This window comes from Triticum aestivum, chromosome 5A, assembly GCF_018294505.1.
Source record: "Triticum aestivum cultivar Chinese Spring chromosome 5A, IWGSC CS RefSeq v2.1, whole genome shotgun sequence".
In the NCBI taxonomy this organism is placed as follows: Eukaryota; Viridiplantae; Streptophyta; class Magnoliopsida; order Poales; family Poaceae; genus Triticum; species Triticum aestivum.
Window position 1 is genome coordinate 18,351,686 of NC_057806.1, and position 14,045 is coordinate 18,365,730.

General features: G+C 49.5%; 1 protein-coding gene across 1 annotated transcript; it reads right to left on the reverse strand.

Annotated features, from left to right (window-relative positions):
* Positions 1–1,418: 1,418 nt before the first annotated feature.
* On the reverse strand, positions 1,419–3,746 carry LOC123102031 (uncharacterized). The gene has a single exon (XM_044523300.1). It carries the CDS (start codon positions 3,734–3,736, stop codon positions 1,763–1,765), a length of 1,974 nt encoding a protein of 657 aa, XP_044379235.1. The 5' UTR covers positions 3,737–3,746; the 3' UTR covers positions 1,419–1,762.
* Positions 3,747–14,045: the final 10,299 nt, after the last annotated feature.

Consider the following 14,045-nt stretch of genomic DNA (forward strand, 5'->3'; position numbering starts at 1 on the left):
GGGGATGGGAGCAGCCGTACCTAAGCGCGAAGAGAACGCCACACTGGGTGGACGGCTGCTAGCATGACGTAGGAGAAGGCCACGCCTGCGTGAGGGAAAGCCGTGATCGATCCCGCCATCGCAGGGATCGTCACCTCATCTCCGTGGTTGGCCCTTGTTTGTTCTCCATGTGAGAGAGATAGCGAGAGGAGGCATCGGGTTTGCTGGTGTGCACCCCCGTGGCCCAGCCAAAGCAGAGGAGGGGAGATGGCGGAGGGGGAGAAGAACACGGCGGCGGCATGGGCCGCCAGCTGCGGCAGCGGAGTAGGACGGCCGCTCCCCTTTCCCCCCAGTCCCTCTTTTGTTCTCTCTCTCTGTATCTGGAAGATAGAGGAAGAAACCGATGGTCTTTCAGCGGTAAATCAAGCAGGAGCGGTAAAAAAAGAAAAAAAAACGCAAACGTGTCAGCCAGAAAGGAGTCCTCGGGCAACACTTGAAACGCACAGCGTGTGGGCTAGCTTAGCCCCCTTCATTTCTTTATATATTTAGTAGCTACAATGTACACCAATCTAGGTTGCCTCTCCTAGGCTATATAGGCTATTGTGAAAAATGAATAAAAGCTAGGCAATGAATTCACTTCGAAAATACACATCAGAAGAATAAACTTTCCAAACACTTCTTAAACATGATATATGTGTAAGATAATTTCCAGAAGTGGCCCCGAAAGATAGATGGCAGCTCTTCCAAAAGGTGCATTGAAATTTAAAGCCACGCATAAGATAAGAAAAACATAGAATACTGAGGATATATCAGGTCATGTCAGTGAGGATTAATTACCTCTTCTGTGCAATTTACAGAAGAACCTAATATAAAGTTGTCATTATGCCTATAAAGCTCCCCTAATCTGGATATCCCAATACTGCCAGGTGAGATCTAATACAAGGCGCTGGGTGGAGGGTGGCTGCCTGCCAGTGCCTAGGCCGCAAAGGTAGTAGTTATCCTTTTGGATCCGGGGAAAAGAACAGCAGGTTCAGCACCAATTGAAAGCCAAAATGATGGCTTCCATGGGCAAAAACAACAATGATGTAACATATATGAATACATGATGATGTACTATCTACTTGTAAATTACTGAAAATATAAAAACAGCAGCAGTTCAGATTCATACCCACTCTTGAACCTTAACTTATTTCTCTTGGCTTCTTGCTGTCCTGCATTCTCTTGAATCATTGCATCCAAACTTATTTTTCTTGGCTTCTTGATGTATTTCATACAGCTGTTGGCAGTAACAGAGATCAGAGACGGTAAGTCGATTATAACTGAATAAATGAACAACCTGAGACAAGGGAAGAGTAGGAACTCATCTCATGGCTAGAAAAAAGCAGCTTTGCAAATTTCCAGTGATCATCAGAAGTCCGCAAATGACAAATCACAACAAGTAGAGAATAACAAAGTTCTTATTTCCCTGACTTCTCTCAAGTCATAAATGAGACACAGCCACACACACACATCAGCCACAAGACATTTATTAAGTTACAGAGTACCACACATAATAAAACAGACACGTTATTGAAACCTAAACACTTGATAACTGATAACTTGACAACATGATGCCATCACACGGCTTCCTGAATCATCAACCCTTTGTCTTTGTGTCGTTGGAAAACAACCTTCTCCTCCTGGACATAGTCCTTCGCGGCTTAGGGCCTACGCAATGCCGTTGCACTCCAGCTCGCCTACATGCGCCTAGGCGAGCGTCTTATTAAGCCTTCTTGAACCAGCCCTATTTATTCAACGACAGTTTCATCATTGTAAGATTGGGTGTAATCCACACAGGAGCAGGCCAGTTGGACCAAAGCTGAGGAAACACAAGGCTTTCCCAGCTATTATTATCCAAGCGAAGTAGTCCTATATCGCGACGATTATCCTTATGCACAGTTATGTACGCATCATCGTCAGTAAAGTAGAGACGATTTTCCTTGAGAGCAGGGCATTCTTTAGTGCTGAGACAGAGTGACTGGTTATGACCAAGGAACAGCACATGGCCGTGCAAGCAATCAATTTCCACAAGCTTCTTGGCAGCAACATCAACTTCATGTATTTTAATTCCCTTGGTGTGCAGCTTAAGTGATGAAATATCATCCTGATAACCACTATACACTTTCAACCTCCAAACAAGCAGCAAACCACCCCATGGAGCTTCAAGAATGTATGCTCCCTGAATTTCTAAATCGTCATCATCCACACCCATAATAGTGTTCATTGTAACAGCAGGCCCACTAAGATCAAAGGTGTGAACTTCTCCCAATAGAGTCGCTGCATACAGTAGCCCATCCTTGTAGGTGCAGTCAAAATAATCAGTGTGAGGTGGCAGCCAGGTCCACTTATCGTCCCCTACCCTTGCAAAGGATAGCTGACCAAACGGCAAGTGGATGAGCACCACTATGTAGCTCCCTGTGGGTGTATCATAAAACAAAAGAGCCTTCTGATGGAAGAATTCCCGCAGGGCAGCTGGAGCAATTATCTTTGGAGGGCAGATAACTTGCTTTGCCGTGTGCTTTGAGTATGCATACTTGTGGACAGCACCCGAGTCATCACAAATGGGCTTCACATGCTGCATCGTGGTCACTGAAGGAAGAGCAATCTGTTGACCAGTGATCGGATTGACGAGGTGCATTTCAGATCTCTCATCGACGGTGACCAGCAAGCCGAGAGAGGACCCAATCAGAAACCTAGTGTGGAGAGGCGGCTCCGGGAGAGTTAGGCTGTAAACCCTCTTCTCCACGAGGCTGTAGAGACACGCAACATTGTCGCTGGAAGATTCAGAGGTGTAGAACAGGCACGGCGTCTGGGGCTGCTTGTGCTTGCCGAGTGTGCGCAGGGAGGTGTAGGCAGAGCGCCAAAAGGTGCAGACAGCGCCGGCACGTATGAGGTCAGGGATCTCAAGGGTGGCAAAGATGCGCATCAAGATGTCCTCTGGTAGCTCCGGGAGTGTAGCCTCTATCAGTAGTGGTGGTGTCTTGAGAATATTCAGTGAGCTGGGAGGAGAGAGACCCAGCAGCTGAGGTAAAACTCGGAAGACCAGGGAGCGCAAATCCAAATTTGTGGTGTGTATAGGGAGCCCCCAGAAGTTGAATATCGTGTCTACACTACTAGGGTCTTCCATGGGATTATAGTATGTCATGGAAGACGAACTGCTTCTGCTGCAATGCTTGCAAAATAGCAACTTGGGTGGAGCAGGAAGAGACTTGTGGCTATATTTATAGGTGACCAACCGAGGCTGCTTCACCCCTGATTCGAATAGGTGAGGCAGATCCGAGTAGGCAAAGGAAATCAACAGAGGTTGATTGCCTGGGGCTTGTGGAATCAGAACATGGATCAACTCCGGAAAAGATTCCGACTTTTTGCTGTTGTTTGCGGAGGAAAGATGGGACCTGTTTGCTTCTCCGAGATCTGCTCCGGTTCCGGGAAGGGGGGGGGGGGGGGGAGAAGGAGCACTAACCGGACAGGAGCAGACTCGGTATGGCCTGGGGAGGAGGAGGAGGAGCCCATCCACAGAGCGCCGCCGGCTCATCACAGTCACAGGAGGGGAGGATTCAGCGGCGAGGTGGCCAGCCGGTGCTTCCATCCCTATCGACATTGACGGAGTGTCCTTGCTCGATCTTACTCGATTTGTAGTAGGGTTTGGGAGAGGATAAAAGGGGTTCGGGACGGGAGTGAGGGCTGAGGAGGAAGAAGAGGATGCAGTATTAGACATAGATTTTTTTTCTAAGACAGGTCGTTTGGCCAAATGTGATGGCTCATGAGATTGCTATAATAGCATCTCCACCCGTTGGCCCCATACCTGGCCAAACCGGCCGGCCCGGCACGGCATGGCCCGGCCCATTCGTAATCGTGCCTGGCCCGGCACGGCCCGCCAGGGCACGATTACTATACGGGTCGTGCTGTGCCGGCCCGCGTGCTGCGCCCCCAGGCCCAGGCACGGCCCAGTTAGTAAACGGGCCGGCACGTTGGCCCGTTTAGCACGGTGGGCCGCGTATTTTTAGCTTGTTATTTGACGCACTGAGCGTTTTTTAGCCTATTTTTACATGTTGGGCCATATATAGATGTATAAAAAAATAAAAAAATATATAATCGGGTCGTGCCGTGCCGGCCTGCGTGCCCAGCCTCCAGGCCCAAGCACGGCCCAGGGCGTGCCGCGTGCCGGGCCCGGCCCGTTTAGACCGTGTCGTGCCTGGCCCAAGGCGGGCCGTGCCGGCGTGCTCACGGGCCGGCCCGAAAAACCCGGCCCATTTGGCCAGCTATAGTTGACCCTCCAGAGGACGCCTAAAATCGTCGCCTGGAGGTGAGCCGGCGCAAAAAATCGGCCTGGGGGTGAGCTAGTCCTCAGTCGTCGCCCCAGGGCCGCCCCCAGGCTCGTTCAAAAAAGAAAACGTTCGGCGAAGTTCGGCTAAACACGTCTAAATTTCGGCAAACTTTGGCATATATTCATAGCAAACTTAAACATGTTCGCGGATTCATATTACATAGCAAATATATATCTAATTAAAAAAGGAACTGGCTGAACGCGGAGTAGTCGTCGTCGTCGCCGCCATCCTCACCGCCGTTGTCATTGTCGGCCTTCTCCTGCTTGACGCGGGCGTCCCTGCTGGACCCCTGCTGTAACGCCCTCGATGCGGCTATATCTCCCACGTGTTGAAGCACGACTTAGAGGCATAACCGCATTGAAAGCAATGTCGTAAGTGAGGTAATCTTCACACAACCCATGTAATACATAAGGGAAAAGAGACATAGTTGGCTTACACTCGCCACTTCACACAAATACATGAATAAAGCATTACAACATCCAAATACAATCAAGGTCCGACTACGGAACCAAAATAAAAGAAGAACCCCAAATGCGACAAGGTCCCCGATCGACCCCAACTGGGTCCCACTACTGATCAACTAGAAGCGGAACAAGATCTTCATCGAGCTCCTCCTTGAGCTTGGATGCGTCACCTGCACGGACTCATCGGCACCTGCAAGCTGGTTTTGAAGGTATCTATGAGTCACGGAGACTCAGCAATCTCGCACCCTCACGATCAAGACTATTTAAGCTTATGGGTAAGGTAAAGGTATGAGGTGGAGCTGCAGCAAGCGACTAGCATATATGGTGGCTAACATACGCAAAAGAGAGCGAGAAGAGAAAGCAAAGCATGATCGAGAAACTATGATCAAAAAGTGATCCTAGAACAACCTACGTCAAACATAACTCCAACACCGTGTTCACTTCCCGGACTCCGCCGGAAAGAGACCATCACGGTAACACACACAGTTGGTTCATTTTAATTAAGGTCAACTTCAGGTTTTCTACAACCGTACGTTAACAAATTCTCATCTGCCCATAACCGCGGGCACGGCTTTCGAAAGTTTCAAATCCCTGCAGGGGTCTCCCAACTTAGCCCATCACAAGCTCTCACGGTCAACGAAGGAATAGACCTTCTAGCGGGAAGACCCGATCAGACTTGGAATCCCGGTTACAAGACATTTCGACAAGGTAAAACTAAACCAGCAACACCGCCCGAATGTGCCGACAAATCCCGATAGGAGCTGCACATATCCCTTTCTCAGGGCACACCGGATTGTCCAAACTTCCGGTAGGCCAACCCAGAGTTGCCCCTAGTGGCCACCGGCGGCTGACAAGTTGGACCAATACTCAGAGGAGCACTGGCCCGGGGTTTAAAATAATGATGACCCTTGGGCGCGCGACCCCCAAGGGAAAAGAAAAGGCTGGGTGGCGAATGGTAAAACCAATGTTGGGCATTGCTGGAAGAGTTTTACTCAAGGCGAACTGTCAAGGGGTTCCCATTATAACCCAATCGCGTAAGGAACGCAAAATCCGGGAACATAACACCGATATGACGGAAACTAGGGCGGCAAGAGTGGAACAAAACACCAGGCATAAGGCCGAGCCTTCCACCCTTTACCAAGTATATAGATGCATTAATTAAATAAGATATAATTTGATATCCCAACAAGTAAACATGTTCCAACAAGGAACAACATCTCCATGTTCCAACAAGGAACAAAACTTCAATCTTCACCTGCAATTAACAACGCTATAAGAGGGGCTGAGCAAAGCGGTAACATAGCCAATCAACGGTTTGCTAGGACAAGGTGGGTTAGAGGCTTGGTTCAACAATATGGGAGGCATGATAAGCAAGTGGTAGGTATCGCAGCATAGGCATAGCAAAAGAGCGAGCAACTAGCAAGCAAAGATAGAAGTGATTTCGAGGGTATGATCATCTCGCCTGAAATCCCGCAAGGAAGAAGAATGAGTCCATGAAGAAGACAAACGAACATAGTCGAACGAATCCTCACAACACGAAGTTGCCGGAACCAACCCGAAGAAGCCAAACACCGGAAAGAAGCACACAACATAGTAAACAACCAACACATGAACATGGTATGATATGCGGGATGCGGTATGCGATGTATATGCATGATTTGACAAGGAATGATAGGATCTGGCCTCAACTTGGAAAACCAAGTGTTCCACTGGAAAGATGAGATGAAATCGCTTGAAAACGATATAAAGATCACCGGAAACGGAGTTACGGTTTGGAAATGGCAAGCAATTCAAATATGACACCGGTCTGTGATTTACAGCAAGTAGCCATCTAAATGCATAAAGATGAACATGCTACAGCACTCAAACATGACAACAAAATACATGGCAGGGATCCACTCATGATTCTTAACAAAAGATGAGCACTGAGCTACGGCTAATTCATCCATTAACAGGTTCAAACAAGTATGGCAAAAATGCATATGGTAAATAGATTTCAGACTTAGTGAAATTAACACTTGCCTGGAATTTCAGATCAGGTAGCACACTACAGAGCATGAAAACTATATGCTACAGGACCTGAACATGGCAAAGTAAAGCATGGAATGGAGCTACTCAAAGAGCTTAACAAAAGTCCCTTAGTGACCTTGAGCCAAAAGGGATCACAAAATACAATTGCTAGCATGTGAACATGGCAAAAACATAATCAGTTCTCAGACTTAGTGAAAACTGGAGCATGCTAAAACAGATATTAAGTAGGCATGTTTATGAGCTCGATGCACTCACTACAGAGCATGTCATGACAATCTAAGCATACATCCATCAATAATACACAAAATACAAGCTAGTCATGGCAAGAACAAAAACATAGCATGCACGGATCAACTACAACATCCTCGGCAAAATTGCTAACAAGTAGACAATCTGCCCAGATTCACGAAATAGCAAAAGTAGAGCTCGATTGACTCAAGCTAGGGTGCTCCATAATTGCAAACAAAGACATGGATGGATAGAGCACTACAAGATTAACAAAACATCCTTACTGATCATCCTCAAAAGAGCCACGGATCACTAGGAAACAACATGAACATATGGCATCATGAAATGAACAGATCAAGGACTTAGTGGAAATGCTAAGTCCCTGAAATCAGCATTACCAAGTGCCTCACTTTGCAAGCTTGTGCTAGTCACCACACACATCACAAAAATACATGGGTTGCACCTCTGGATAGATGGCAAAACCCTTAACAAAACATATGTAGAGCTCATGGGCATAACATGCACACAATAATCATGGCAAAAATGACAAATATCTAAATGGATCAGTAGATCTGACAATTATCTCAACTAGCTCTCTTCTAACAACATTTCGGGCATCAAGATGAACTCAAATGAAAATGATGCAATGGAATGAAATGATGTACTCTTCGAGACGAACATTTTGATATGCTATATGCATGAATCGGAGCCACGGATGCGGAGTTATGACATGATGAATAAGGGCATATGGATCTGGGAATTTCGGGGACTTAGTGAAATTATACCTCCGCGAAAGTCAACGCGGGACGGAGAGATCCGGGACGGAGACGGTGTTTGGATGGCGGGACTGGTGGATCTCATCCATCTTCTCCGGATCTGATCGGAGAGGAACTCCGGTGAGACGAACTCCGGTGAGGGTGGTGGGGAGCTGATGCACCGGCGAGGCCCGACGAAAGGCGCGGCAGCACCGGAGCGCGGGTTGCCGGCGAGGGGAGACTCTGGCCGAGGAAGGGTGGCAGTGCACAGCCGGTGAGGAGGAGCGGGCCGGCCATGGCGGAGCTCGGCTCCGGCCGGCGAAGAACGGCGTCGGGCGTCACCGGCGGGCGCGGTGCGCGGCAGGGACGACGAGGCCGCGGTGCGGACGGGCGACACCAGGCGGGATGGGGAGGCGGCGCAGCGAGAAGAGCGGGAGGCGCGGCGGTGAAGCTCCGGTGGCGGAGCACTCCGGCGATCACCAGATCCGGCGAGGAAGGGGACGAACGGCCAGGCGGTGGCGCGGCTCTGGCGGCTCGGGCCCAGACGCGGCTCGCGCGGGCCGTCCGTGGGCCTCGCGGGCTGCGGCGGCGGGGAACGGCGGCGCACATGTGGCGGGCCTTGAGTAGCGCGGGAGGAGGTGGACGTGTCCGGCCGTCGGGCGGACATGTCCAGCGGCGCGGGGAAGATGGATCTAGGGTTCATCCGTGAATTTCGGGAGGGGAGCACATATTTATAGGTAGAGGGAGCTAGGAGAGTCGAAATGGGGTGTGGTTTTCGGCCACGCGATCGTGATCGAACGACCGAGATGATGGAGGAGGTTTAGATGGGTTTTGGGCCAACATGGAGGGGTGTTGGGCTGCAACACACACGAGGCCTTTTCGGACCCTCGGTTAACCGTTGGAGTATCAAACAAAGTCCAAATGGTACGAAACTTGACAGGCGGTCTACCGGTAGTAAACCAAGACCGCATGGCAAGTCTCGGTCCAATCCGGAAATATTGAATCCTCACACATGAGAAGAAGGTAGAAAGGACCATCGGAGAAGAACGGAGCGCCGGATTGCAAAACGGACAACGGAGAAAATGCTCGGATGCAAGAGACGAACATGTATGCAAATGAAATGCATATGATGACATGATATGCAATGCATGACACGCAAGCAATGACAAGGCAACAACAGCGAATAACTGGGCGACACCTGGCACATCGGTCTCGGGGCGTTACACCTGCCCTGCGTCTCCATGACAGACTGGTGGCGGCGGCGCGTCGTCGTCGTTGATGACGACGACTCCTCCTTCGTCGCGGCCCCGGCGGCGCTGCGTGAAGCGCCGCAGGACGGTGCACTGGCGCTCCCTCGCCATCTTCAAGGAGTCCTTGCGCGCCCATTCCAGGGCCGCGTCGTCGTCGAGCTCCATGTCGTCGTGTTCCGTCTTCACGGTGGGGAGACCCGGCTCCGTCTTCACCGGTGCGAGGCCCGACTTCGTCTTCACCACAGCGAGCCTCGGCTCCGTCTTTGGCTTGACGAAGCGCGGAGGAGCCAACGAGGAGGCGCGCCGGCCGCCCTCGTTGATGGCGATGCCAGCGCTGCGAGTGCGCCGGCCGAGTGAAGTCTCCGCCGCGAGCTCAGCCTTGACGGCGAGCAGCGCCGGAGAGCCAGAGGAGTGAGAAGAAGAGCGCTAGGAGGAAGAAAAGGAGGACCCGAACCTCCCGGGTATCCATTGCCCGTCCCGTCGGCGGTGGCCGGGGCGACCATCGGGGCTGTCGGGGGAGGGAGAGGGAGGGCTCGGCGGCGGCGCACGGAGGAGGGAGAAGGAGGGATCAGAGGCTAGGGCTGGTGTGGCCAGAGGCGAGGGAGGCCACCGGCGTGGTTGTCGGCGGCGTACTGGAGCCACGACTCCTGTTCGCGGAGCGAGCAGCCGCCGAAGTATGCCGCCCACGCCGTGTGGTTGTCGGTGGCGTACTGGGGGAGGGCGAGCTGCTCGTCGGTGAGGAAGGCGCGCACGATCTCCACTTCGGCGGCGAAGTAGGAGGGGCGCGCCACGGCATCGGGCAACGGGGGAATGGGCACTCCCTCGTTGCTGAGCCTCCACCCCGGCGGCGCCGGGATGTTGGCCTCGAACAGGAGCCACGACTCTTGTTCGCGGAGCGAGCGACGGCCGAAGCCGTTGGCCGCCGCCTCGTCGCCGGGGAAACGTTCGACCATCGGGGCTGTTGGGGGAGGGAGAGGGAGGGCTCGGCGGCGGCGCACGGAGGAGGGAGAGGGAGGGATCGTCGGCTAGGGCTGGTGTGGCCAGAGGCGAGGGAGGCCACTGGCTTTATAACCGCGCCAGTGTGTACGCGTGGCGCGAGGGGAGTCGTCGCCGCGCCGCCCGTGAGGAATCAATGGCAAGCTAGGCTGACCGGCGGCACCCTTGCCATTGATTCCCCGCGGGAAACCGATGCGCTTTGGGGGAAGACGAGGCACGGTGTCGCTGACACGGTTGGCCCGCGGCTCTTTCGCGCCAAAATTATTCGCCTCGGTGCCCTCGGGCGCCCCAGCCCGCCGGGTTCGGCCTGGATCCGCCGGTGCTGATTTCGGCCCAGGCAAACGAAAATCGGGCTCCTGAGGCGCGACTGGGCCGCTTTTTTGGCGCCGGCGCGAAAAAAAATCGCCTAAGAAGGCCTTTTTGGGGGCGCGGCTGGAAATGCTCTAAGTTTAGTTTGGATAATAGGTCAGATGGCTTTCTTTTTAATTGTTTTCCGCCCTGCGTGGCGTATGCTGTACGGAATGGTCGTAATAACCTTTTAATCAATTAATATATGGAATGGTGTTTAAAAATATAGATGGCACGAACTATCTATGGGTTTGTTTGGTTTGGCTTCGAAAGGCAACTTCTTCTTTGGAAAAGGGTAATCTGGACCAAGATCGGCTGCTCAGAGTAGATTTTGAAAATACGGAGATTCGTCATAGTGTATTTTCCACATCTAGGTAATACCAGAGTGAGACCAGCTTCTAAGCAAAATTACCAATCTTGCCACTCACTTACCAATTCGATCCTACTTCCAGTAGCTCGGACATCAAACATAACCATCTCCTCCTTCTCCCCATTGTATGAGCACGAGCAGGGGATAGGGTTTCACACCACAGACCCTCCGCTGCCGTGACGACCTTCCAGGCGTTAGCCTCATGCGAATGGAATCCTTCATGTGACACGAAATGACAATTTTGTGCTCCGAGCATCCATGCGAATGCTATCACCACTTGATAATTTAGGTAACGTTTGTTTTACTTAGCTCGCTTTTCTTTATCTGAGGGCTGAAGAACGAGAGAGTGAGACGGCCAAGTTTTCTTTCTTCCCTATGAAGAAACAAAAGCCCCAAGGAGTTTAGGGTTTCCCCGCCTCTCGCCGGCACCGCCACTGATGTGCGTCGTTTCCTGTGGCCTTAGGGCCATAGACGCGCGAGATCCAGGTCTTTGCCGACAGGAGGGCTCATGCTTTGTTTTAAGGGATTTATTTATTTAGAGTTTGTGTCCTGCTCATGAAGGTGATGCCACAGTGATTCCTAGAAGACGGAATAAGATTCTCCCGTTCTAGCTCCTCATCCTAGTGGTTTGTCTCACATCGTCGAAGGACGTGTGGAGGTGCGTATTCGACGTATCTCATGGGATTCAGTCGGTTTTTGTCTTTGATGGATCCGCGTGGGTACAATCTCTGTTCGTCTGTGTTCATGTGTCTATAGGTGGATCCTTCCGATCTACGCTTCCCTTCATTGGCGGCGGCTGTTGTTCTAGTGTGTTGGTCCTTTGGGCCCTTAGCACAACAACTTTCTGATTGTTTACTACACCAAGGTTTGTATGACTCAGACGATATAGGGACGATGACGGCAGCACGGCTTCGGCTCACTCCAGTGCTTGTTGCTTATAGCCGTCGCTAGGTGGTATATGAATATGGATGTAAATTTTGTATTAATACATTGTCTATTGTCCAGATACGTTGTCTTGAAGCAAAGAGATGATTGCAATTTTTTTTCCTTTTTCAAACATAAAAGGCAATTAAAATGCATTATTTTAAGGCTCTCATGGCCTGCAACCAACCTTAGGAACAATACATAATAAAGGGTTTCTAGCCTACTGATCTACTGGAGGACCATCCAGCCCATGTCATTGCCTACCATACAGTTCTCTTATAAAGAGCAACATTTCTCTAAGCAAAAGATGAATAGCTTATTTGTCATTTTATTTCCTTATTTAGAATTATCCGATTCCATTCCGTCCATTATATGTTGTGTCTCTGGATGCTATGGATTTGAAATGGTAGGCCTAGGTATAGAAGGCACCGGGAATCAAGAATGAAACATTATTGTAGATTAGCCCGATGTCGACTGGTCCCCACCTACGTATTGTCTCCTTCACTCTAGTGGTGTAGTTCCACTCATGAGCATACTGATGCCCATTAGCAGAGGTTCAGCGGAGGCCATACAAGGGATCCTTTAATGGTGGGCTTATGGCTGCCCAATTTAGTAGAGTGGCGACCATATGTCATTTTTGTTCACTCCATTGATAGCTTCTTTCAACTGACGGGCAAACTACTTCTCACCCATTAGAGGAGACACCATCATGTTGACGGCCTTTCTAGTGTCCATCATGAAGAGGTGGGGAGTCACAAGTTGATGTTTCTCCAAGATTAGAATAAGAAGCAAGGTATGAAGAAGATGAAGAAGAATATATTTCTGAATCTATGAATGATGTTATACGAGACACAAGGAACAATTTAGTTGAAATTGTGCATGATGATCACCTGTTGGTGTGGTAGACTTTGAGGATGAAAGAGATGTTACCAAGCTTGAGAGAGTGACGCAAAGCTTGATGGCATGGACAATGTTGGATTAAACACACTATTTTAAGTAATTCCATGGTTTACTAAGTACCATATGTGTACTACAGCGACAAAATAATGGTCAAAATGGCATCTGAAGGACCATATCACACCATGATCTTAATGTCTTGAACATTCTACTATTATCTGTTTGTGGGAGTAATTCTTGTGTGGGTATAGAGGGGCCGTTCGATTTGATTTACTCAAATAATAACTTTTTTAGCAATAATTGTATCACTAGTTTCAATCCTCGGTGTGACAAATTTTTTCTCATCTTTTTGTTCTTGAAGTACGCATCGCGAGGTTTTATACATTCGATCCAGAGATTGATTCAGAGAATTTAGACACCATTAGTGTGGCATGCATCAGATGGACAGGAAACATCTAAGCTGACTGCACACCCAGTGACCTTGGTACTCCTGAGGGCCCTATACTTTGGAGGTCGATAAATGACGAAAGATGTCCCAGATGGGAGGAGATGGATGAGATCGTTTCATCGCCCACATGCGTCTCACTGAGTGTGAATTGATTAGCATCTCCTTCAGAGATGAAGACCCAGGCTGGTTATCATCTATCTGAACAAGAAGATGATGAGGACCCACTTGATGAAGCCCTCTATATACAAAGAATGAGGCTGAGCGAGAGGACGAGACGATTAACCTCTACTTTCGCCATGTGATGACTACGTCGGGGTGCCATTTGTGACCCATCTGACAAGGACCAATGTTACCCACCATGTCATGGTATGTTCCTTAGTGTACTAATTTGATGATATGCTTAGTGTATTAATACATGGAATTCTTAGTAGTGTAGAATCCATACTTAGTAGAATCCAATTTAGTAGTGTAGAATCCAAGGATTGCTTTGTGTAGAATTTTAGTAGTGTAAAAATTTTTAGTGTAGAAACCATACATTGTAGAAATTTAGTAGTGTAATTTTTTTGTGTAGAAATCCATACTTAGTATAAATTTAGTAGTGTGTAGAATCCATGGGTTGCTTACTAGTGTAGAATCCATACTTAGTAGAGTCCGATTTAGTAGTGTAAAAATTTGATGAGATATGTGAAATGTTGTGTTTGCAAGAGTATATATGTGTATGGGGCTACTTAATTGATATGATTTTTTCTTCACAAATTACCTAAAAGGCTATCTGTGAGCTGTGGTATCAAGCCTGATCAAGCAGGCTATGCCGTTTTAATGCGGAGAGAAGGTGCATGTAGCGGGCGGTGCTCTCGGTCGGAGAACCTTTGTGCAAGTCAAAATTCAGTCCGATCATTTGTTACTCGTACCCTTATGATGTGCCATTCCTACAGTGTAATTTGCTCAGCTGCTCACATCACTTGTAGCTTGTAGGCTACTCGTGATC

What these genes read in the sequence shown, in the direction of transcription:
- LOC123102031 (XM_044523300.1), bottom strand. Translation starts at nt 3,736, where the DNA reads ATGTCTAATACTGCATCCTCTTCTTCCTCCTCAGCCCTCACTCCCGTC.